The sequence below is a fragment of the Amblyomma mixtum genome, chromosome 5, assembly GCF_055824585.1.
Source record: "Amblyomma mixtum isolate Tamu chromosome 5, ASM5582458v1, whole genome shotgun sequence".
NCBI classification, from domain to species: Eukaryota; Metazoa; Arthropoda; class Arachnida; order Ixodida; family Ixodidae; genus Amblyomma; species Amblyomma mixtum.
The window spans coordinates 155,888,857-155,915,830 of record NC_143016.1 but is presented as its reverse complement, the minus strand read 5'-3'; the positions used below and the strand labels follow the sequence as shown (position 1 = coordinate 155,915,830).

At 46.5% G+C, this 26,974-nt stretch overlaps 1 protein-coding gene and 1 pseudogene across 1 annotated transcript in view; both read right to left on the bottom strand.

Annotated features, from left to right (window-relative positions):
* The window catches only part of LOC149344222 (uncharacterized), a 50,053-nt gene extending 24,173 nt beyond the window's left edge, over positions 1-25,880 (bottom strand). Inside the window, exons 1-3 of the mRNA XM_089547178.1 lie at positions 25,736-25,880; positions 9,416-9,465; positions 6,666-6,722 (exon numbers count right to left, since the gene is read on the bottom strand). Of these exons, the coding sequence (XP_089403304.1) occupies positions 6,666-6,722; positions 9,416-9,465; positions 25,736-25,880 (252 nt within the window). The remainder of the gene's footprint in view (positions 1-6,665; positions 6,723-9,415; positions 9,466-25,735) is intronic.
* Positions 9,797-10,502, bottom strand: LOC149344223 (uncharacterized; annotated as a pseudogene).
* Positions 25,881-26,974: the final 1,094 nt, after the last annotated feature.

Here is a 26,974-nt window from a genome sequence, read left to right as displayed (position 1 = left end):
TCTAGAAGGAGAACGAGAAGGAAATGCAGGGAGTTTAACCTGAACAATTAACCGGTTTGCTACCCTGCACTGGTGGAAAGGGATGAAGGGTTCATATATTTCCAAAAAGCCTTTGAGCAAATGAATCATGCAGTACTGTTTAAGAAGTTCGCATTATATGGTGTCCGTGGTAAGGGTCTCAACTTAATGAAGTCGTATTTATCATGTCGTCAACAATATGCTCAAGTAGAAAATAAGAAGCTAAGGCAGCATCGTATGACCGCTGCTGTTTAATATGTGCATAAATGATATAATCAAAATAGACTCCCATGCATATTTTGTTATTTGCGTAGATAACAAGAGAGTATTTCTATCCCAACAAACAGGAAACGAAGACCACGCAAAGCAAATATAGCCTTGCAAAGTTCATCGATGTGATTTGAAGCAAGCTTTCTTCCAGTCAACGTAACTAAATCAAAAGCAGTGATCTTCTACTCTGAGGACAAATAATGCTGGCTGATTTTAAATATCGCGCATAAAATCGCAAGACATCGTAATAGTAAAGCCGTTTATATCCCCAAAAGCCATGTTATACTGCGCTAAAACAACGACATGTAAGTGAACAACACAAGCACACGATGAGCGCAAACTAAATGAATTTATTCAGGGGTCGAGCTGATAAATATAGAAAAAAAACTCATAAAGTAGATACACTAGATAAAGTAAACTCATAAAGATAAAACCGATATAGTCATTAAGCCTGCAGACAAAGGAGGTAGCATAGTTATCCTGCCGGCCGAAAGCTACAAAAAAGAAGCTTTTAGGCAACTCAACAACCCTTGTCATTATAGGAAATTAGATTCAGATCCCACTTCAGAGTTCTGCAAATTGATTCTGAACAAACTGGCAAACTTATTATCAAGAGAACTAATCACGCAGTCCCACTACCACTTCTTAAATCCGCTAAACAAACAGGCAGGACGCTTTTACCTACTTCCCAAAATCCATAAGGTTTCCGCCGAAGACTTGTTTACCGCAGATATCCCCGGCAGATCTATCGTTTCAAACAATAACACGCCCACAGAGAACTTATCAATTTTCCTGAACAACTATCTTGCAGATATTCCCACCCACCTCCCTTCCTTTGTCGAGGATACACCGCACTTTCTCCGCATAATAGAGTCTCTGAATGACGCTTCTATTATCCCAGCAGATAGCATACTTGTCACACTTGACGTCGCCGCTTTGTACACAAATATTCCCATAAATGAAGGTATCGACGCACTCTCCAAAATTCTAACTCAAAGTCCTCACCCGCACGAAACTGAAGTGTACCTCACGCTACTTGAATTGGTACTAACACTCAACTACTTTGAATTCGATTCTTCTTACTACCTTCAAGTATTTGGAACAAGCATGGGCACTCCCTTCGCACCCACCTACGCGAACATTTTTATGGGGCTTTTGGAATCTAAACTTCTAAATTCATTTCTAAAAAAACCACTTATATACCTGCGTTACATAGACGACATTTTCATGATATGGGAGGATGGGGCTGAGACCCTGAAGGCATTCGTCACACATTTCAATTCATGCCACTCCAGCATTAAATTCACCTTCAACTCCTCGAAAACGCAAGTCAATTTCCTTGACACTACTGTCCATTTAGAAAATAGCAAGCTCAAAACCTCACTTTACAGGAAGCCTACTGACCGACAACAATACTTAGATTTCACTAGCCATCATCCAAGACACTGCAAACAAGGTATATTCGTAGGACAGGCAACGAGACTAAGAAGAATATGTAGCGACGACGACGACTACCTGAAACACCTCCACTCGCTAAAAAACACACTAATCACCTGAAACCATCCACAGACAACCCTTAATAATGCGTTCCAACAAGCAACCACTTTGAGAGGAGATGTAGTTCTTAAAAAACGAACAAAATCTAACAGTCAACGACCTCCTGCACTTATAACGAAATACTCAAACGCGCTTCCAAACATAAACAATATCCTGCGGAAATACCACCCAATTTTAACTGGTAACGACCGTCTCAGGAAAATATTTTCCGAAGCACCAAGGGCAACATACAGACGCAATACAAACCAGAAGGACATCCTGGTGCATGCTAGGCTCGGTAAGAAACCACCACCGACAGTAACTTTATGCTCTCGACCTAGATGCAAGACATGCAAACATTTACAAAGGGACACTACGGTTAAAAGTACGGCAAGCGATTTCAGTTTCGATATAAAGACCAGTTTTGACTGCACATCGTCCAATATTATCTACATGTTCCAGTGCTCCTTCTGCCAGAAACAATATATCGGAGAAACCGGGCAAACAATGAGTGCCAGATTAAACGGACACCGGGCTGACACAACACGGAATGAACAGAAGGCAGTGTCGACCCATTGTAATCAACGCCATCACAAATTCGACGAACTCAAATTGTTCATTCTTCAGTCAGGCTTCAAATCGACTAGGGACCGAAAATACAGAGAAGCATTCCTAATCCACAAATTTAAAACTCTGAAACCAACAGGGATTAACATGTCCAGAGGAAACCTGGAATCTCTCAGGTACATTTCAGGGTTAGCATAATTTTAAATTAACAAATGTCTTGAACGTGGTCAGACCATTTCCTAGAACCTCGCATAAATATATTATCTTTTCAGGAGGACACAGGGGCGCGATGGGGGGCACGGGCGTGGAAGTAGACAGGGACAAGCCCTTGGGACAAGCCCTTGTCCCTGTCTGCTTTTATGTCGGTGTGTTTTGTTGCGCCCCTGTGTCCTCCTGAAAAGATATGAACCAACACGCCCAAATACAAGTACTTCTGAGTACACTCGCTCTTTGCACCCTTCCCACGTCATATCTTCCACCAAATTTCCGGCCTTCTCGCCCTCTCCCTTTGTTCACCTCTTTTTTTTCCTAATCCCTTACTATCAGTTCTCGGAAACCATGACATTCCTGTTATCCCCTCAGCCCCCACCTTGTGGCTTTCTCTGAACTCGAGCCATCCCCCCCCCCCCCCCTGCCTTGTCCTTCCTTGGAAATGTCCCCCCTTTCGTTCTCCTTCCAGTGCCAGCCTATTTTGTTTGCCTTGTTCTCATTTCCCTGTACCACGCTGACTAATCCTCTTATCTGAGTTTTTCAGGTCCACCCAGCGCCAACCCCCCGTCGCCGCCCCTTCAAAGCCTTTGTTCATTACACATCCCTGGGATATAAGTTTTTCCACTATTGCAGCTTAACGAATCAATATTCACCTCCCTCCCGTTCCTGACACGCATCCCCTCTCACACCACTTTCCTTCCCCACCCCCGGGGCCTTCCTACTCGGAGCGAAGGCCCTATTTAATCCCTGCCAATGATGAACGCTTTGCCCAGACGAAGACAAGTCCCCTTGTCGAAACGTTGGCTCAAGCAACCTGAGGTTTTCCCCTCCCTTCTATTATTCTCCCTTCTCCCTTCTATTCTATTTTCTCCCTTCTTCACTCGCCCAGCAACACACCTTGCTCCCCTCCCTTGTTCATTTTCTGATCGCCAAGGACCATCTACCACACCCTCTCTCTACCATGGACTCATAAAGATAAAGATAGATAAAGTAGACTCATATAATAGATATTCCATTCAGGACTGTAGCGAGCGAGAAAGGTTCTTGGATGGTTCACCTATGTTGGATGTTGCACCCCAGGATATAGAAGGATTTACTGCAATTCCATTCAACTCACTCGAAAACTGTCAACAGTGGCAATTTTGCCCTTTGTCTGGAGTCAGCGCTCATGATGTCGTGCAAGGATAGAATGAGTGAGAGCTTTGAAAACCAAATTTCAAGACTGGACGCTGCAGGCTACCCCTGTGCGATCGGGACGGGGTTGAGTGAATCCCTGCTCCAGAAATTGAAAGGAAAGGTGCTCAAAAGTCCCGCCGCGGTGGCTCAGTGGTTACGGCGCTCGGCTGCTGGCCCGAAAGACGCGGGTTCGATCCCGGCTGCGGCGGTTGAATTTCTTGAAGGCGAAATTCTAGAGGCCCGTGTACTGTGCGATGTCAGTGCACGTTAAAGAACCCCAGGTGGTGGAAATTTCCGGAGCCCTTCACTACGGCGTCTCTCATAGTCTCAGTCGCTTTGGGACGTTGAACCCCAATAAAACCAAACCAAAGGTGCTCAAAAGGGCTACAAAGATTGCTACGAAACATGTTGTGATGCCTTACATACAAAGATCTCGCACAACCTAAAGAAAGTGGCCAGCAGGTACAAAGTACCGATAGTGTTCTCTGCGCCAAAGAGGCTAGGCCAGTTGTGCTCACGCACGGCAAAGCATGAAGAGAGAAAAAGTGGTTGTGGAAAAAGGCACCTCAAGCCCTTTATAAAATTTGCGAGAGGAGTGGTTTACAAAATACCACTGACATGTAGAAAAGCCATATTGGCCACACAAGTCGCTGCGTAAATAATCGCGCAAGTGAGCATGAACGTTCGTTAAGAGATAAGGATAGCAGGACAAATTTGTCTGAACATTGCAGAGATTGCAAATGTTTGTCATGTCTTCATGAGACGAGGACTCTTGGAAGGGGCAGTAGTATCTTTGCACGTCAAATTTAGGAAGCTTTTCTGATAAAGAACGATAGCAATTGTGTCAGTGATGCATTAATAGGCTTGTACAATCAACAGTTCGCAATTTTGAGTTCTGTCTTTTAGGGTATAATGAGTGTACACGCGTTTCAGGTCATGTCGTGAATGTTCCTTGCGCATATGCGCGGGTTTTTTTCTATATTTAGGAGTTCGACCCATGAATAAATTCAGTTCTTGGTTTGCGCTCATTCTGCGCTTGTGTTCTCTCATGTGTCGTTGTTTTAGCGCAGTATAACATGGCTTATGTAGATGACCACCAACATGCCCGACAACAGCTCTTGTTAAACCGTTTATATCCCTCGTGCTAATACTTTCGAAACACATGCAATGGGATGAACAAATAAAGAATATTGCTCTGAAAATATCCACAGTTATTGGGCTACTGTACCGACACAGATCCATTCTCGTCCAGAAGGCCAAACAAATTTTACACAACATTTTTGATTCTTCTCATTTTAACAATTGCACTTTATTATGGACTACAACAATGCAGTCACATATATAAAAACCTGTCTTCTAAGAGAAAATACTTCGACTGGCATACAACCTCCCGATCTACACACAAGAAAACGCTTATTTGCACAGTTTGAAATAAATAGTACGTATAAACAATACGCCTACAAATTACTACATCACTTGAAACTTGAGAATAAAAGGCAGTTTTCATTTCTAAACACACTAGCCCCACTAAAAAAGTTGAAATCACCGTATCCCCATCACCACAGGCCATACTGAACATTTCCTTCCACAAAGACAAACTTTGGTCACCAAGTGGTAAATTATCAGTAGCCGGCCATCCAATATAGATTCGCGGACATCGGCAAGAATATTACCGATCTTAGCAACTGGCATATTCGGCATTACTTCATTACAAATAACGATCCCTGACTGGCACATGTTAACTGATCCATTTAATGATTACAAGTTATGTACCATACCGTTTATGCTGCTGTGCACTATCATGTTATTCGCGACTTGTGTGTTTCATTGTATCTTTCATTTCCTTTTTTTTCATTGCATGATGTGTGTAACAAGAGACCCGCAGAACCCTGCCGCTGCCCACTATAAATGGGGTGAGAATTCAGACAAGCGCAGTCGCTTTTCTTCATACCTAAACCATCACCCTGTATAGATGAAAATAAAGAGTATTTTTCTTCTTATTATTATTATTAATAATATTATTTTTATTATATCCAATGGTATAACTCCCTGAAAATGAGAATACAATACTGAAAATCAGACACAGGATTATGAAACACATAGGAGCCATTTCAGCACACAGTCGTGCGCCGAGACGTACATAAGTTCATAGGGTACTTATCATCACCACCTGCCTACGCAACTAAAACCAGCTCATAATCTTCTTTACTGCAGTTCCACTCGTCTGAATCAAAAACATAGGGGCAGTCCTGTTACAGCAATATTATTTCACGTATAAATCTCTTTCCTAGCCCATGTTACAAGATATTCTTCTGCAAATTTCCACCTCTGTGCATATGCGACGAAGCTGCTGCAAGCGAAATTTTTTTTCATTATCGCAAGATCAATGCTTTTCGAACAGTAATACGCATTACCTCTTAGTTAATGGCGGATTGAACAACATACGCAAAAGCAGCATCACAGTGGAGCTGAGTTCTTGCAATTAAAAACAAGCAGTCTAAATCGTCCACGTTATTGTGCCCTGGCTAACCGTGTTAACGTTGCGAATAATTTGTTCAGTTTGGTTCAAAGTTAAGTAAAACATTTTCTGTCGCGATTTGTTTGACCTTCCTCTAGCCAGTGCCACTGCGAGCACGAGACACCCGGTAGAAGAATTTGCCGTGTTGTCGCGTTAAATTACTACATAGAAAATAGATATTACTCTTGCTGCATGCTAAGTAACCAGTGTTATCAAAGCAGTAGTTCTAATTTTGCTGAACGATAGTAGGATTACGTTGACAAGACGATACCATCATTTTATTGCTTCGCTTCTATTTGATCCTGCTGGAATAAAGTTTGTTCCAAAGCAAACACAAAAATAAAAAGTACAGTTCGGAGAGCCAACTCACGGTTCTCCCGTAAAACCAATAAAATTTATTGGCACATGATTTGTAGTCATCTGGACCCTGCATAAAAAAGGTAGAATTTATATTTCGGAGCAAGACAAACATATGTAGAGGTTCCTTACGTGAGAGACAACACCCAGAATGCATATTTCTAATACCTGCGTATTAGATCTGTCTACAGCAGTATGAAATCTGTGGCTATAATAAGCTATGATAAGTTTTACTGCTATTTACAGGACAATTGTTGTATGAATTAGTTACAAAGTTTTTCTTCAGAGCTATAAAGCAACTAGTAAAATTCTTCATGCATTTATGTAGACGCGTATACACGTAAGATTACAAAGTAGACGGCTGAACTGTACAACGGTGAACAATATACGCGCAGAGTATTTCGATGCGTTCGAAATATATATAAAAAAACGCTTTAGTGGCGCGTGCATTCAATTAATCTACTGCGAACCCTGAAAAAAGCGTTCTTTTATTCCTGCTGCAAATAAGACGCTACGCATTGATGGATGTGATGACGTAATGGACAACAGACCCTGGCAGAGCAATGCAGAGCTTGCAGACATGTACAAACTTCAGTTTGCGTTGACGTGGTGTTTGTTGGCTGCGCTCACCCCTTTCATGCCACCTCAGGTTTATACCGTCAGGCAGCTCAAAGGAGTAACAAGGTGATCGAGGAGCATAATGTACAGATAAATACCATGACGAGTCTGAGCAAGCCATGGGCCACTCTACTAGAAAGTGAGAACTTTCGGCATAAGGTGTTTTGAAAAAGCATTCTTGGATTTTTCAGGTAATGTTGGCGAGAAGATAACGGTGTAATAATACCGCCGTTGCATAAATACATACCCTATTGAAAGCTAGCGCTCAAGCAGTTCGTTTTTATCTTTTCCCCCATTTTCTTTATCCAATTGTTGTCCATTTATCCAGGGTTTCATGAAGCCCAAGTGTTGTATTTTGCGCCCGTCAGCTAGAAGTGTATAGTTACGCGCTGCAGCACTACTATGCTTTCGATTACAAAGAACACGTCTTCTTTAGTGGCGACCTCAGCTGTTCCGTCGAGCTCCAGATCATCAATCCATGAGCCAGCTACTCCGGCCAATTTTTATACCAAAGGTTAAAAATGCGCTAGTAGCAAACCACTTTGTCTACAGGAATAATCTAAGCGCCTGCCTAAAGATTTGAGCCCATTTGAGCATGTTAAATCAATAAGGTCAGCATTAGTTGTACAGAGAACGAAAATCCCCAACGATGTTCATGCCCACCCAGCATGCCTTCTTTGCGCATGTGCGTTGGCTTACTTTTAGAAACCACAAGAAATCTCAGTTATTTTCGGAATAACAAGGTGTTCAAACATTCATCTGAGTCACAAGAGAATAACTACATGCATTTCGCCAATACTATCGCCCTTAAATTTTTCGCGACTTTTATCTCGAACTTAGCGTGAATGCCTGCTTGAAAGCTAAGCGAATTAGCTCCTTTCGCAACTGAACTAGCTGTAGCTTGAGATTTCAGGATATCTTGAGTATTTAGCCGTTTCTGTTCTGTTTGTTTTTGCTACAGTGCGAAAGGGCGGCGACTTCCTACTGGTGCCGTAAAAAACTTTGGCCCTCACAGATAAAATTTTTAAGCACTGCCAGCTTGCCAAGAGATCAGAAGCGACATGGCTTAAAGAAATGGCTGTTGAGGATCACATTCCTGTTCACAGCTTGAGCCTTCCGCAGGACCTAACGCAGAGCAGACTTCAAGCTTCGTTACATTCCACGTTGCATTCTGGGCTAGAAGGTTTTTAACGTGGTGGAGCCAATACCAAAGATAACCACTCCCGAACACAACACTAAATGGAGAGAGCCCGAGCTGACACACTCGAGGAAATTTTTGGTGAACACACATCTGTCCATTGCGCGGATGCTGCAAGCTAACCAGGGAACTCGGAAGTCATTACCATAGCGTACACGAATCAGAGTGGCGACAAACAAATATCAGGTAGCTATTACCCTTACAATCTGCTGCTTCTCTGTTGACCGGGCGATTGAGGTCCTCCAACAGGGTTCCACGAATACACTTCCCCTCATTCGAATCATCTAGACAACAGGCCATACTTTTTTTCTTGCAAAGAGCACGCCCATGGGCTTGACCGAAAGATGGCCCACTGGGCGACAGGTGGAGAGGCCAGGACATCTGGCCGGCGATTTACCGAGGAAAAGAACAATGCAAAAACACCACCACTCATAGAACCTCTAACAGAACACTACAGACACCACATACGCACACGCTGCCCCCCTCCCACCACATACAAATGCCTCAACAGAGCGGAGACGATAGCCTGGCGCCAGCTGCCGACATGCTTTCCTGAACCTCTGCCAGAAACACCTTGTTTTGCCACGCGTAGTATCCTGGATGCTGCCCAACACACCACAAACCTATACCCACACTCTTCCACTCTCTGTAGGAATGCCCGAGTCAATCGGGGCGCCAACCACACATCTTACGCCATACTTTCTCCTCTTTGAAAGCTGCTCTGTCCAGCACAGACCCACAAGACCAGCAAAGGCTGATCCAGCGGGCTCGCAGAATAACGACATCCAACGGAGTCCTGGACTAACGACCACGCCCGAAGAGGATGGCGACAGACTACCAATGGTGAAACTAAAGTTTTCCTCGTCTTTGTTGATTATGTTTTTTATTGCAGATGATTTTAGATACCGGCTAAAGAATGCTGAATAAAAAAAAAACGTTTTGCTCACCCATTTTATACACTCTTTGCTGTGCTTTGGCCAGAGTTCCTTGCATTCCGCTGTAAAGCAAGAACCACCGTTTTAAACAGAAAAGTAAGGGAGAATGTTTACAATATTATAATACAGTGCAAAAGATGTCATACTTTTTTTTTATTCACATACCCTAAAGGCCCTTTACAGGCATTACATAGGGGGTTGAGAAACCATAGTCAATGTAGTAAGTACATAACAAAGTGAAATTTGAAACCTGAAAATGTGAAAAGCATAAACAAACGCGCTCCAGTAAAGAGTGAACATAACTGGGTCAATGAAAGGCTTGATAACACACACACACATAGACCACAATGAAGGAGACAAAACGCAATCCTAGCAACAGTGTAATAAGAATAGCTAAGCATTGAGTAAGCACTTCAGTTTGCTAACAAATGCGTCATAATTTTTTTCGGAAACGATTTCTGCAGGCAGCTTATTCCAATGGTGAATGGCAAGGAACAATGGCGAATTGCGCATAAGTTTGGTGTGAGCGATCTTGGGTTGCACTTTAAAGCAGTGGTCTAATCGGGGGAAAATGCGATGTGCTGGTTTGATATGAGATTCTGTGAAGGGTGAAGGACTGTGATAAAGCCTGTGAAGGTCACTTATCAGGGTGACAAGTCTTCGCTTTTCAAGTGCGCTTAAATTTAGATGATGATTTAATATCGGTGATGCTGGAGTAGCGAGCGTATTTCCTTGTGATAAACCTAGCTGCCTTATTTTGAAGTGATTCCAGTTTCTCGGCAAGATATGCTTGATACGGGTTCCAGATGATACCGGCATATTCTAGCTGCGATCTTACTAAAGTTGTGTATGCCAAGTGTTTGGTTTCCTGATTTGCAAAGTACAAATGACGCCTAATGAAACCGAGTGTTTTGGATGCTTTAGTGGTTATGTAATCAATGTGTTTGTGCCACGTCAAGTCTGAAGAAATGTGAACACCTAGGTATTTGACTGCAGGAACTTTTTGGATGGCCACGTTACCAATAGAATAAAAGATGGGCTCAGTGACTCTAGCTGTCGTAAATGTTACAAGATTTGTTTTCGAAACATTTATTTCCATGTGCCATTGTTTGCACCACTCAGCGATTTTGTCAAGATCAGATTGCAAAACATTAGTATCGAGAGGATCAGTAATCTTTCTGTAATTAACACAGTAGTCTGCAAATAGCCTAATTGTGGAAGTGATGTTGCTGCTTATGTCATTAATGTAAATGAGGAAGAGGATCGAGCCAAGCACCGAACCTTGAGGCACACCAGACTTTACATGGGTTAACGCGGAGCAAAATCCATTGGCAAACACAAACTGCTGACGCTTAGTTGAAAAGTTGACAATCCAGTTCAAGACATTGCTGCTTATATTGAGATTTGAAAGTTTAAAGACGAGACGACCCTTAGCAAAAAAGAGGATGTGCTTAAAATTAATTTCAAACATATTCTATTAATTTCGTATTTGTTTCGCATTTTTTTGTCCCTATGCTTGAACTGCCATACGAATGCTTTCTAAGTATGCTACGAATAATATATTGAACGTTCTTTGAAATACGTGAAAAGTACATTTTTTCTCGCTTAGCATATTTTAATGCATTAAAAATATACTAAAAATACCCATTAGAAATACACCAAAAATATACATTTAATACAATTAAAATATTTTTGCTTAAAAAAGGTGCACTTCACAGAATGATTCGAGTCAATGCTTCAACTTCATTACAAATTGTATAAGCGCAATTATCGTCAACCACAATGTACATGAGACTATAAGGTCGCGTGACGGCATGGGAACGGCAAAGATACCTGCACAGCAAACCACGGCGGAAGGGCCGCAGCAAGCATCAAATGCTTCGACAAACGCCATACTTGGCTTGCCCTATATATACCCACCAGTGACGCACTATCTTGCCCGGTGAGGCGTTTATTTGCGCAAAGACTGTGGGCCGAAAAATTATCTGAGAAGTGCCCTACTGGTCGCGTTCGAATCGGAAGGCGATCTAGAATAGAATTGCTAGTCGAAACTTGCGTCAGAAATAGGTCAGGAGTCGAACTGTCAACCAGCAGATACACAGGCGTCTGTGGGAGCTGGTAGGCCTCGCCGGTCGTGGTCCTTTTCGCTGGCATATTCGGGCCCGCAAATACCCAAGGCGCCTTTGCCGGTATCATGCTGTCACGTTCTCCGCTCGTTGTGTAAATAAGTGGTTGTGTAGCTACCTTCCTGCCAGAAGTTACCATAAACGAAAGGACTTCAGAACAGAAAAGGCTTGGGCAGGTTGGTAATTCATTGCAACATAGTAATCATAGCGCGGGAACAACGCAGGCGTTCTCGTCCGGTCTCGTCTTTGTCCGGTCTCGTTGTTCCCGCGCTATGATTACTGCGTTGCAACGAAAGGACGACAGGAAAGGGAGAGTTTTCACTGTTCCCTGAAACGTCATTTCGAGCTCTAGATTGTTCCACGGTAGCTTGAAGTGTGATGCAAATATGTTTACGCGGACTGCCCACTTGTTCAAGTCGAAGTATACTTGAACGGATTAATTGCGTGTTTACGAAAGTATAGTTTAAAAACATTGCCAACACCAAAATGCGATTTCCCTAAACTCGATTTCGAGCATTAGGTTGTTGAAAGGCAGCTCGAAGTGTGCTGCAAATATGCTAAGGCGGACTGCCAATTTCCTAGAATTTAAGTATTCTTTGGACGAATTAATTGCGTATTTACGAAAGTACACTTCAAATACGTTGACAACACGCAAATGCCTTTTCCCGAAACGCGATTTTGAGTACTCGACTGCTCAACGGCAGCTTGAAGTGTGCTGCAAATACTTTTACAAGGACTGGCCGTTTGTTAGAATTGAAGTAAGATTCGGATTAATTGATTTCATGCTTACGAAAGTACCTTTTTAATACATTGACAAGATGCTAAAACTGTATACATATACGTTTACAAGGACTGCCGTTTTTGGTATTGAAGTATACTTTGGATGAATTAATTTCATATTTCCGAAAATACACTTTTAATACACTGACAAGATGCTAAAGCTGCATATATGTTTTTTGACGTATTTGAAAAGTGCTCGAAGTATGCTTTAAGTGAGGTATTTTTGACACATTTTAAAAGTATATTTTGAATACCAAGCATGAAATTTTAGGAACGTATTTCTTACATATTTTTAGTGCATTCATGAATACAAAATATGTTTAAAATACAATTTAAGTAGCCTACCGTATATTCCAAACGTATTGGTTTTTGCTAAGGAGCAACTTTGTCGAATGCTTTTGCGAAGTCGATGAATATGGCATCAGTTCTCATCAAATGGTGTACAGCGTCGTGCAGGTCAGCTACGAGTTCAAATAGCTGTGACTCGCAGGAACGGCCACGCAAGAATCCGTTTTGATTTGGAAAAAAAAAGTTATGCTGATTGAGGTACTTCATTATGGCTGATGATATGATGTGTTCCAGGATTTTGCAAGGTATACTCGTTAATGAGATGGGCCTGTAATTTTAAAGGACAGAAGGATATCCAGATTTAAATGTAGTGTAACGGCCTTTATTGCCAAGAGATGACTGTTTGTGAAGGCCGATTAGAGCGGGGAAGGACAGGTCCGGTCGCAGAACAGTTGATGCTCTCGCCACGCGCCGCGCGTCGGCTCTGTTGCTCAGACTGCTAAGCATCTTCCTCTTTACATTTGGCCCCGGGGGAAAAAGAGCCATCCTGGCGATTTAGGGGGTCAACAAGACGCAGGGTTGTAGTATGGCTTCAAACGCGAAATGTGGACGGTCTCACGCCCACGTCGTCGGAGATCGGATGATGGCGTCACGGGCTCAACGACGTAATTGACGGCAGAAGTGCGCTCAAGGACACGGTAGGGTCCGTGGTAGTTTGGCAGAAATTTGGTAGAGAGACCTGGTGCAGCAGAAGACACACGGAGCCAAACAAGGGATTCCGGCTGAAAAGTGTCTGTGCCATGGGGGTGGCCGAAGCGGTATTTTTGGCGCCCTTGGTCGTCGGACGTGAACGACCGGGCGAGCTGGCGGCTCTCTTCAGCGTGTCTGGAGGCTTCAGATACGGTTGTGGATTCCGACGAATCAGCATGCTACGGAAGAATAGCGTCGAGCGGGGAGGATGGTTCGCGGCCGTATAGAAGGAAGAATGGTGAGAAACCAGTAGTGCTCTGCGTAGCGGTGTTGTAGGCATATGTGACGAAGGGGAGGATGACGTCCCAGTTAGAATGGTCTGCCGCCACGTACATTGACAACATGTCACCTAATGTTCGATTGAAACGTTCTGTCAAGCCGTTTGTCTGGGGATGATAGGCAGTAGTGGTGTGGCGAGTAATGTTGCATTGCTGGAGAAGAGATGAAACGACGTCTGACAGAAACACCCGGCCACGGTCGCTCAACAGTTCACGCGGGGCTCCGTACGAAGTATGAAATGGCGCAAAAGGAAGGCTGCAACATCCCGCGCCGTATCAGCTGGGAGGGCGGCTGTTTCGGCGTACCGGGTGAGCTGGTCTACAGCGACGATGACCCAGCGGTTTCCTGCAGCAGTGTAGGGAAGTGGTCCATACAGGTCAATGCCAACTCGTTCAAATGACCTGGATGGGCAAGGCAAAGACTGCATAGGGCCGGTCAAATGGTGATGACCGGGCTTGCGGCGCTGGCAATCGGGGCAGGAACGGACGAATTTTCTAACGTAGTTATACATGCCGCGCCAGTAATAGCGGCGGCGAAGCCGGTTGTAGGTCTTGAAAGCACCGCCGTGACCAGCTTGCGGGTCGCTATGAAAGGCTGCGCATATTTCTGAGCGTAAATCTCCAGGGATCACTAGGAGCCACTTGCGGCCATCCGAGAGATAATTTCGGCGGTACAAAATCCCATCATGAATAGTGAAGTGGGCAGCCTGACGGCGGATTGCGCGCGGTACCGACATGCAGAACGGTCTGAAAGATAGCGTACAAGAGAAGTGATCCAATGGTCCTTGGACTGCTCGGTGGGCATATCGTCCAATGACCAATGACAACGGGGCGCAGTCGATGGCGGGAAGAGAGGCACTTTCATTAGCTAGAGGTGAACGAGACAAAGCGTCGGCGTCGTTATGCTTCCTGCCAGAGCGATAGATCACACGAATATCGTACTCTTGAAGGCGTAAGGCCCATCGGGCGAGGCGGCCATTTGGGTCTTTTAGGGAGGACAGCCAACATAGGGAATGGTGGTCCGTGACGACCTCGAAAGGCCGGCCGTATACCTAAGGCCGAAATTTCCCGATCGCCCAAACGATTTCCAAGCACTCTTTTTCGGTGACTGAGTAGTTTTGCTCTGGCTTCGTCAGGGTGCGGCTCCCGTATGCAACAACGTACTCCGCATACCCCGGTATGCGTTGAGCAAGAACAGCACCGATACCAATGCCACTGGCATCTGTGTGGATTTCAGTTGGAGAAGCAGGGTCAAAATGGCGCAGTATGGGCGGAGAGGTAAGTAGACGGCGCAACGTGATGAACGCTTCGTCACAGGCAGGACTCCAAATTGGCCGGAGAAAGTCGAAGTCTTGAGCTTGGCGACGAGCACGCAGTTCTTGCCTCCGGAACTGCGGGCACTAGTTTTCCGAAGGGGAAGAGGGACGACGGCGCATCGGGGAAACCGAGCGGCGACGCGGAGATGGAGAACGGCGGCGAATAGAGGGGCTCATATCGGAGGAACCAGTGGTCTCAGAAGGCGAAGTGCGGTAAAAAGGCTAGGCTGGGGAGGGGCGTAGGCGAAACCTCGAGGGTCGGTATCGGCAGCAGGTGACAAAACTTGGCGGCGGCAGTGACGCATCACGTGGCCAGGAATGCCGCAGGCATAACAAATGCGTAAGTTATCCGGTGTCCGCCATGAACGGAAACGTTGCGGTGGTGGCAGGACAGGGCGAAATGGGGTCGACTGCGGTGGATGTTGGTACGAAACGAACGTGTCTGGGCGGGGACGCCTGACTGCTTCGGCGTAGGTAAGTGGCGCAGCGACGGGAGGCTGGGAGGAAACCGGTGGCAGGGCCTCGGACACTTGCTCCCGGATTACGTGCTGAAGTGTCGGAGTCAGGGTAGATGGACCCGAAACAGTAGGAAGAAGCGAAAGCTGCCGCGCAACCTCCTCACGGACAAGCTGCTTGATCTGGAGCAGTAGCGAGCTGTCCTCTGTCGTCATGCTGAGGCTAGTTACTATGTCTGTCTGTGCAGAGGGCTGCCGAGTGAAAACGCGCTGTCGGCGGTGCTCATCGTAGCTTTGGCAGTGGTCGAATATTTCGGTGACAGATGTAACGTTCTTGCCCACAAGCATATTGAAAGCGTTGACTTCAAGTCCTTTCAGGATGTGATTGACTTTATCGGCCTCCGTCATGGACGCATTGACGCGCTTGCAGAGACTGACGACATCTTCTATGTAGCTGGTGTATGATTCACCGCTCTGCTGTGCGCGAACGCGAAGACGCTGCTCGGCGCGAAGTTAGCGTACTGCCGGACGGCCGAAGATGTCGGAGAATCTGGTTTTAAATACGGTCCGGGTGGTGAAGTCCGATTCGTAGTTCTGGTACCAAAGGTGGGCAAGGCCGGTTAGGTAGAAGATTACATTGGTGAGTTTCATAGGGTCGTCCCATCGGTTATGTGGGCTCACCCTGTCGTAAAAGGACAACCATGTCTTCCACGTCGTGATCGTCTGTGCCGCTGAAGACGGCAGGGTCGCGCTGGCGGAGCGCACCATGGCAAGCGACGGGTGCCGGTGAGGAGCCGACTGGCTGGTTGGCGTAGGCAGGCATGGGGGTAGTGATAGTCCGGTTAAATTGCTCCAGGACGGGATCCCGCACCTCCACCAAGATGTAACGGCCTTTATTGGCAAGAGATGACTGATTTTGAAGGCCGGTTAGAGCGGGCAAGGACAGGTCCGGTCGCAGAACAGTTGATGCTCTCGCCACGCGCCGCGCGTCGGCTCTGCTGCTTCAGCTGCCGATCGTCGTCTTCTCGCCTCGCGCCGCGCCGCGCATCGGTTCTGTTGCTCAGACTGCTAAGCATCTTCCTCTTTACAATAGGTATAATGCGTGCGATTTTCCCAGCGTCAGGCACAATTTCTGTATCAATAGACTGCTGAAAAATGGGAGTGGGTATGCGAGCTGTCACTTGGTTAGTTAGCTTGAGCAGTTTTGGACATATGTCATCCGGCCCGGGGGCTGAATTACTCGGCAAACGATCAATAGCTTGCTCAATTCCTTCCTGTGTAATTAAGATGTCAGCCATGTCCGCGTTTATAGTAGCAGCATTTAAACCTATGGGAATTGGTGTTTCGTAAGTAAACGCGGAGCTAAAAAAATAGGTTGAATTCTGTGGCAACATCAGATGGCTGAATAAAATCACCATTTTTTTACTATTGTTATCAGACTAGACGAAAGAGGCTTAGGATTGACTACTTTCCAAAGTTTTTGTGTATTGGTCTTAAGTAAAGTTGATATATCATGATTAAAGAATTTATCTTTGGCACTCTCAACTTCTGCTTGGCATATCCTTGACTGCGCGCGGTAGTTACTCCAATCGCCCTCAGATGCGGTACGTTTTGCCTTAGTGTAAAGACGCCTGAATGCTTGAATGTAACTGTGACGTTGAGGGTGGACACAGACTTTTCACTCTTGGTAAACAGTGCTATACCGACACTTTGATTAAGGCTGTGCCAACTGTGTTCCGCAGTTGTTTCTGTGTTCCCTTGCGGACACGCAGGAGGCAATTTTGCTCGGCTCACAACCAGCGGATTAGCGCTACGCAGAATAATACACTGAGGGGGCAGTGCCACGGGACGGAGCGCTAGAGATGAGCCAGCTGCGGTCAGGCAATAGAAGGTTTTGCTGGGGTCAGAACCACCGTATTAGAGTTTTCTCAAAAAAGAGGTTATTTAAACGGACCAGTAATGCAGAAGGGCCGGCAAGTGTTATAGGATGAACATTTGTGAACTCATAATAGAAAGTAGCGCGGCTACGTGTTTGCAAGTATTCTATCATTGCGTTCAACTGAGTTGTACATTTCTCTTATTCAACGACTGGTTGTTGTGGAGCTATGCGAGTAAAAAATGACAATCGCTATCTCTCCCCAGAACTTCGCGCTACTTTCCGTTACTAGCATTACCCATGCAAGCAAAAAAAAAATCGAACTCAACAGGGTAATAAGCAGAGCACCCAGAATACAGTTTTTTTTTATTTCGCATTGTCCGTCTAAACAAGTCGCGAATAGTTGTTTTAGGCCTGCATGAATATTTTTTCCTTCATCCAACGGCAAAGAAATGGCCCTGCATGACACGACCACGTCACAGTTATCTTAAAGCTTGTCTATTAGTGTCTATACACAATTTTAGCGCAAGCCTTCTTTCCCTTATCCGAGTTTAGGCTATCTTTGTTCTCTAGGACAAGCTAAATTCCGTCCCTACTATGTTTCCTTATGTCGAGTACATTACGAGTATTGGTTAGCTTCGAGAGTTCTCTCAGTTCTATTCCTTCTATGGGCTAGTAGGAGGCTAGAACTCATCCCTTGGCGCACCTTAAAAACATCTTTGGTCTTCTAAGAGAGCTTTCCATTGTCGTGTCCAGGTACCATACCCTCTACTTTCAGTGTGCTCTGTGTAAGAATATTTGTGAGGCTATCATTCGTCCCTCGAACTCCAGAGTCAACACCCTTGTTTAATGACTTATATCTCAAACTGAATGCGGGACACCAGTTTGTAGGTATGAAAATCTATATTCAAGCGGGATATCTGTTCAGCAGCGAAATTAAGGATTGCGCTAATTTCTCGCAAGCCACCGCGGTGGCTCAGTAGTTGTGGAACTCGACTGCTGACCCGAAAAACGAAGGTTCCATCCCGGCTGCGGCGCTTGAATTTCAATGGAGGCAAAATTCTATTGAGGCCCGTGTACTGTGCGATATCAGTGCAGGTTAAAGAGCCCCAGGCGGTCGAAATTACCGGAACCGTTCACGACAGTGCCATTTGTAGCCTGGGTCGCTTTGGGACCTAATCCCCATCAACCAAAAACCTAAATGCTCTCAAAATAATAGCTGATTAATGCGCTTCTTTTCTTTAACTCCTTTCCTCCTTCCCTCTTTAAATTCTTATTCGAGTCTGATTCGAGCCTTCGCTATCGTATGGTCACTGCACCTCACTTAACCTATCACCTCTTCATCAGGCACTATCCTAGGACGTGCCCACGTATAAAGTCTGTTTCTATTTTGTGTCACTGTTCAGGCTCTTCCAAGCCCCCGTTCGGAAGCCCAGCTTTAGGAAGGTGTTCATAATCTCTAAACTATTTGGTTCTGAGAAATGCGAATTAGTCCTGTCTGTTGATTCTACAATCTTTGCCGTAATTCCGCATTGCCTGGTCTCCTGCCTGCTTGTTCCATAGTTTGGCACTGACGGCACCCATAAGTAGTCTACTGCGTCTATATTGCAATAAGTGCCGATTCCATAGGTGTATAGAATCTGAAAAATTCGTCATGACTGCAGAAAATGCCAATGCAAGCATGAGAAAGGTTACGCAAAAAACAGAGCAAAAGGTGGCCCCCTTGCCCAGTCTACTTTTCGATGCAAGGAGTGCTAATGCGTTCCTTATTACAAGAACACGTGAATCCTTTCCCGACACAGCGATAAACTAACACGCGAGGAAATGGAGGCCTTCTATACTAGCCGAAAGGGTACGATGTGTATCAGTCGCCTTTCCATTGCATTATCTGAGAGAGAATTGAGTTATCTCACCTCCCATATGCCTTCCAGATAATTTTGTTGTTTTGACAAGTCTTTCAATGCCTGTATATATACGTCTTCTGTTCTTCAATAAAAAAAAAACAGTTGGTAGTCAGCGCTTGTTTGTGTTAATCCTCCGTCTCGGGTCCCGTTATTGTTGAGCTCTGGACAAAATGATGAATGCTTACCAGTTATCCCCTCTATGAAAGCGGCCCGCATCGAGGCGATGCTGCAGAGGAGGGAGCAATGATACAGCTTAGAAGTGGACGAAGAAGAAGTGAAGGTAAAGGATGCGCAATCAAAGGACGAACCACGAAGAAAGACACAGGGACACACACAAGCGCTTGTGTGTGTCCCTGTGTCTTTCTTCGTGGTTCGTCCTTTGATTGCGCATCCTTTACCTTCACAACATCATGTACCAACTAGGCCCTACCCAAGTTTTGTTGAAGAAGAAGTGCTCGGCCATCTGGCTTGTGACGAGGAAGAAGAAGTGTTTCGCCTGCTTGCTGGTGACCGCTCGGCAGACTGGAACAGTTCTTGTGTATCTAACGGTGTGCCGTGTAATATTCGCGAAAATATGGTGTTCATCGTGGACGTTGGCTCACGCCCATACAGAAGAACGAAAGGGGTAAAACCGGTGGTTGACTGCGTGGCGGTGTTATACGCGTATGGCACGAAAGGGAGGACAGCGTCCCACTTGGTCTGATCTGCTGCGACGTACATCGTCATTATGTCACCGAGAGTACGGTTGAAGCGCTCGGTCAGCCCGCTAGTTTGAGGATGGTAGGCAGTGGTGGTTCGATGTACGCTGCGACATTCGGCGAGCAGAGCTTCAACGACGTGTGAAAGGAAGACGCGGCCTCTGTCAATGAGCAGCTCGCGCGGCGCGCCGTGGCGAAGAACAAAATGATTTTAGCAGGAACATAGCAACTTCGCGGCTAGTAGCAGCATGAAGGGCGGTTGTCTCGGCATACCGGGTGAGGTGGTCGACGCCGACGACCGTCCAACGGTTCCCAGAGACCGTACAGGGAAGCGGGCCGTAAAGGTCGACGCCAACGCGATCGAAAGGACGTGCCGGGCAAGGGAATGGTTGTAAGGGGCCGGTCACACGGAGAGCGGATGTTTTCCGCCGCTGACAGGCGATGTAAGAACGGACGTAATTTCGAACATAGGCGTACATGCCACTCGAATAGTAGCGCTGAGGAGTTCTTTTGAATGTCTTCAGCACACCAGTTTGCGCACACTGGGGGTCAGCGTGGGAAGAGGCGCAAATTCCAGATCGTAAACGGCGGGGAATCGCGAGAAGCCACCGCTGACCATCAGGCCGTCTCGGAGGGCAAAGTGCGGAGCTTGACGCCGTAAAGTTCTAGAGGGCGCAACGTTTTGTGAAGACGCAACGTTTCGTGGTTCGCTACAACACAGTCGTGCCAGCATGTGCAAGGTAAAACATTCTCTCCCTCGCTAATATAAAAGAAAAACCAAATGCAAGCACACAGTCATTCAAGCGCGTGCGATCGGTTTCCCCGATGACCCTGGACCTTGGCGTCATCGCGGAATCCGCCTTTTTTCACGACGCGACTCCGCATGCGCCCATCCCCTGGCGGCGGTGTCGCGACACATCGTGGAAGTGAAAACAAACCGGCTTCCTACGCGGCGGGGTGCTTTGCTGCAGCCTGCGGGAGCTCAGCACGACGCATTTGGCGATGCCTACGACATGTGTTGCATACGGCTCCAATGCCCAATATGTAAAGGGAAGCAAAGTCGATTTTTTTCGCTTTCCGAACGCTTCCCGGGACCGCCTTCGACGCGCAGCGTGGATAAAAGCAGTTCGCCGGCTCGATGGTCGTGGCCGCCCTTGGGCACCATCAAGAACGTCAAAACTGAGCGGCAATCACTTTGTGACAGGTACGGACTAGGTACCGCGGTTAAATGCGTGTGCAGTCTATCACGAAATCTTTTATTCGTGGGCAGGAAGGCCTCTGCACCGCGGCACCCAGACTTCCGGTCGCTGATCTCAAGATCGCGGTTTCGATGCACACCACGACAGCCGAATTTCAGTGAAGGCGAAATACAAAGTGCTGTGTATGTCAATACACGTGAAATAAGTCCAAGTCGCATATAATAATACGGAGCCCTCCACTGAAGCGATCCACACAGCCCTTGTGTCAGACGTTCAAATCCACGTATAATACCATGGCGTGCGCTCATCGCAGGCAACTATTTTTCAAGAAACAAGCAAAGGTGCACTGCGGCGGTAGCCTCACACGCTTCCAGTTCGTCACCAAAAATGCCTTTAGGTTTGTAACCCGGTAGGGCAAAAAGTGAATCGTATATGTTTAAGTTATCTCCAAACGTTTTGCAGCACGCACATCCGTACGGATCCCTACGGACGGGCGGATGGTGGAAGTGAAGAAAAAATAACTCGAGGCAAAAATGTGGCATTTCATCTCTTCCTACATTAAAACACTGCAAACTGGAATCGCACGCCAGCAAGCACATACGAGTTTGCACTTTCAATATCGCGACTGTATACAGATCGGCCTCCATGCAACTAAGCTGCGGCACGTTTTGATAAAGCTAAACAGCACTACCACATATAAATGGGAAATGATCGGGTATATTTCATTGAACATTACGTTCCGAATGTATATATAGCCTTCATCTTTGAAGCGGCGGCCCTTGCTTAGCTGGCGATCGTATCGCATGCCGGATGATCGGAGATACTGAAGAATTTGCTCTTCGGTGGGCACAGCAGCCTGCCTCGGACTTCGCACCCAGCCATCATTCAGCCGTAGAAATTCTCCAGATAGCAGGTGCTGCCCGGGACACGCCATCGTCGACAGATTCCAACAAAACGTGCTCCGCAGGGGCACTCAGTCCGGCCGGGTTGGGCGCGCAGTACCCTTCCAGTGAGCTTCCAGCGTTGTACGCGAGGTGGCAGCACAGGAAAATGAAAAAAGCCGATTAGGGATTATCGGGCTTAAACGGCCAGTTACAGCTGTAACTGCCACTGCGAGCTCGGACCCTTGTTCCTAGGCGACTTAGCTTTTCCAAGGCTGTTTAGTCGGCGCCTCACCGACATCGGTCACTCGCGTCACTCAACTCAGGCCTCCGCTGCCCTCTGCTGGCCGCGCTGTCGCCGGCTACTCGTCATTTTTAGTGTCCCCCTCGTCAACGGCGCCCTGACACCGTTCCGTCCGGCAGTGCTGAATCTTCAGGAGGTCCGCCGACCTTTCGAACCAGTCGTTCGTCGCGAGTTTGTGCCTCGGCTGGTATCCGTTAAGACGAGAGGATTAAGACGAGGGGTCGTCGTGCGGCGGCTCTTCAGCCCCATAGATCTCACCGCTCTTTTGCATAGCCGGCGCGAATCGACCTCACGGGGCGAGGGACACCCGTACGTCCCGGTCCCTTAGCGCACGGCTACGTTCCGAGAAAGGAGACGCTGCGCTTTGAGTGCACACACCCGCCCCCTCACGCCGCAGGGGTCCATTGAAGACAGCAGCGGCGGGGTTTTGAGGGAGCATTACCGGCCCTAATGACCCCGCGCGCACCACCGATACTTTACACACAGCACTTTCAAGTGACATAACATTATCAACTCATCTGTCAAGTTGTGCCCTTCTGTCAGTAATCGAACATTTCTGGCCCCTCCTCTTTGTACCTCAGGTAGTCATCATGTATTAAAACTCTTTATCAATGAGTATTAAAGAAGGCTGGCTTACACAATGTATCTGTTTTTTGGACTAAATGTGTTTCCATTAATTGTGTAGTTGCTTTATCCCGGGGGCGAAACAAAATCTTTGCGTAAGTTACCAAAGCGCGGCACCTATTTTTTCTAGTCTATACATAGGCCAACCCGAAAGGTAAAATTAACATTCGTATGCGTAAACACGTCAACACACTCTCTGATTCAAGCTATTCAGATCTGAAAGATCACTCCCTCGATTGCGTGAAAGAAGGCAAGGAAAAGAAAAATGCCGCTCCTCGGTTACTAACACGAAAGGTTTTGTTTCGCCACCGGGATAAAAGTAGAGATTTAATAGAAGCATATTTTGTCAGGAAGAAACAGCTACAATATATAAGTCAGACTTCTTTATTACTCGTTGATAAAGTGGTTTCTTTTACAGGGCATCGGAAATGAGTAGAACAAAATATTTGCAGTGGCTTAGCTCTGCTATGCCACGATATACGTAGCGGGAGGTACTGGTATACCTTGGTTAAGCTTGTTATTACTAGCTTGATTTCCTCCCCTTTAAACCTTGTAAATCCGGCACGTGTAACTATGAGTAAATTAAAGACGAGACAATGTGCACTATCAATAGTCATTGGCAGTGAAATTGGCAGGTTGGCAACATTTTTTATACGCTCAAGAGCTAACTGCCACGCGACAACCTCGGGGTTCGATGAATTGAGTTTTTTACATCTCTTGCGCCACTCAGCAGCAGCCCGACACCATTTATCCTTCATGGAACACGGTGCAGTAGCTGTGTATCCCTCCACATTTGTACACGCAGCATGCGATTGCTCCACAGACGACCGTAGGGCGGAACTGCCGGCGCGAAGCCAGCCGACCATTGTGGCACGGGAGAAAACAGTCCGGGGCGCCGAAGGCTGCATAGATTGAGTGGCGTCTTGGAAAGGGTCCAAGAGATGTTACGGTGGTCTAGCCGGAACGGCGGCATACTTAAGAGCGGCAGCCGCAGCTTGCTGAGCCGGGGGTGGCAAGGCCTCCGGGTCCTGGGCTTGGACCGTCTACTGAAGGGTCGGAGTCAGCGCTGGTGGCGGGTATGCAACACAATGGACGAGAGCCAGTTGAAGTGTGACCTCTTATCGGATGAATTCCTTGATATCTTGCATCAGCTTCGGCCCTCCTGCGACCACTGCGTCCGGTGACAGGACCGCCGTCTGCCATACGGTGCAGCCAGTGAGAGAACTTACTTGCAGAGCTATTCGTAGCTATGGCACAAGCTGATGACGGAGGCCACGCTGTCCGGTTGCTTGGCTACAAGATTTGGAAGAGATACCTCATTGACCCCTTTCATGATTTCACCTTATCAGCCTCTGGCATGTTAGCATTCACGCGCTTGCAGAGATCCAAGTCCTCAACGTAGGTGGTGAATGTCTAATTCGGCTACTGGACCTGCTCTCGCAAGCGCTGTGCAGCGCGGAGCTTGTGCACCTTAAGACGACCAAATAGCTCGGTGAAGCTAGTTTTAAACGTCAACCCTGTGGCGATATGCTCTTCTTGGTTGCAGAGCCAGAGGTTTGCAATATCAGCGAGGCGAAAGTTAACGTTGTTTAATTTCATGGTGCCGTCCCAACGGTTGTGCCTGCTGACGCGCTCGTAGGAAGCGAGTAAGTCCTAGACGTCGGAGTTCCTTGACCCACTGAAGACGCCGGGGTTCCGGTGTCGAGGCGTGTCGGGCCGAGAGCCGCTGCAAGCGGCAAATGGGGCACCAGGATTGGTCATTCGGCATTTCGTTTGTTACAGTGCTGTCCAGCTCCCGGATGGCATCAGATGTACCATCCACCACTTGGTCAGGGGTTTATTGGCTCCATAAGTACTAGGCACTGAGCGGCATTTGTCCGCGCGCCGGCAGTCGTTCCAGAATCAACCAACAGAGGACGCTCGGGGATACCAGAGTTGCCGCCACGTCGACACATCTTCGTCATTACAAAACACTCAAGCCAGTTTAAACATTACGAGGATAGCATTCGTTGTAACTGAGGTTCCTAGTAAGCGAACTAGGCCTGGAAAGTGAAGCAAATGTGGTACTTATATTTGCAGAGGTCTATTGTACACGTCCGAAGTATTTTGTGTCGTGAGCTGCTTCACGGACGATATGAGCTGTTATTGCCACTGCTAGCATTCTGGCCTCCGCGTATCCGATCGTTAAGGATGTAAGTTGTACACATGCAGTAACGAAGCTAGTGCTATACACACCTGCGTTCAGGACGTTTCGTTTGCATTGCCTGTTGTGTGCGCGCTGCATCGACCGACAGCAGTGCAATAGTTAGAGAACCGATTGGAGAAAGCATGAGACCTGACCGGATGCTACAGCAGGGCATACGTTTGACTGGAAGTCGATATTCTCAGAGAGATGCAATTTTTGTATCCCAGGCCAGCCGCCTGCAGTTTCGTTTTAAACGCTGCCCTCTTTGCGCTCGCGCGCCTCGCTTTTGCTTCCAATTGAGACCAACTGACACACTTGCATGCAGAGATTTACACTGCAGTTTGTCGGTGCGCGCTTGGCCGGTGATTCCAGTGTTGACATTTTGTTGCTTTTTTCAGAGGCAACGCTGTTTTGGAAGAGGGCCGGGGTGTCGCGGAAGCTTGTAAAACATTTTTCTCTCTCGGCACTTGTAGGTAGCGCGACGAAAGTCTAACCCAGTTCTGCTGTCATGGTCGTTCGTAGTATCTGAGACGCAGTGCCTTTGCTTAATTCGTATTTTGAGGGCAGCACAACAATCGCTTATAATAAGCGAGCGTTCGTTATTACTGCGCTGCTTCTAAATGGACTCGGCTATACAGACGTATGCTATAGGAGAGCAGTGCAAGTACCGCAGGATCTTTCTCGAATTCTCCAGAGTATCGTTGGAGGATCGGGAGGAATTGGGCGGGCGAAAGGGTTGTTCGGACTGAACGCAGCTGACGATAAAGCCAGGCATACCACGAACGGTCCGATGGCCCTCGTCCCTGTAGCCATCGCCTGTAAAAAGAATGAAGTGTGTCTGTTATTATCACTTTAAAGTACATTCCTCGGAGTGGGAATAGTCTACAAGTTTTTTTGGAAGCTTATTAGCCGCGGAAATTCGCACTGGGTTGTCTAAGTGCGTTACTCAAAATTGTGCATTGCTGCTCCTAGGAGCAATCATGCTAGAGCGACAAAAAATGATTGGAGCATAATCTAATGGTAAGTACTTAAAGGGAGCAGCCATAGATGATTCGCAAAATCACCAAAGGAAGGATGATGTAATGCAGAAACAGGTCACTTAAAGTTCCTGAAATAGTGTGCATATGTTGATTAATTACGTCTCAAAAATGAGTATCATTGCGTTTCTCCGCGCATTTCTGGCGTTTTTGCTTCGGTATCTTCGATATGTATTATATTTCTTCTTTTTATATTTTTGTAAACATCGTAAATAGTGTATAAAGGTCTCCCCCGTTCATCCTCATTATCGTTGTCCTCTACACTCCTGCTTGCTATTCTCTCTCTGTCCCTTTATTTATATAGCAAAGCTGACATTTGGGCTAGTTGGTGTGAATTCATGGGGGAAAAACAGCGCAAACTAAGACAGAAAACACAGAACAAGAGGGGAGACACTACAAGCGCTGACTCGCAACTAAGGTTTATTAGAAAAAACAGAACAGAATATATACAGTGGAGCGCAAATCTGTTCTAACGATTGTTTATACTTCAATAACGGCTTTCAAGCAGAAGGTAATATTGTTCCTCTTCGCCTATACGCAAGGAATCTCGGCAGTTCTATTATTTTGATCAATATTGACTCCTTTTAAAAGACTGCTGGGTACGGCTTGCAAATAGACGGTAAGATTGACTTTTTATATCAGCAGAATCGAGGCAGTAGCATTGTGTAGATTAAAACAAACCCTGATAAAAACAAGCCTGGAGGCGACAGTTTCACTTTGCCTGGAGCATATGACGCAGAAGCGTTAATGCGTTAATGCCAACATAAGCGAAATCAGTCATCATTTACTTTGCATTCATATATTGCTCTAAGTACGGATACCATTCTTGGGGCACTGTTGCGACGGTTAAACAATGCTCCACTGCCCAGA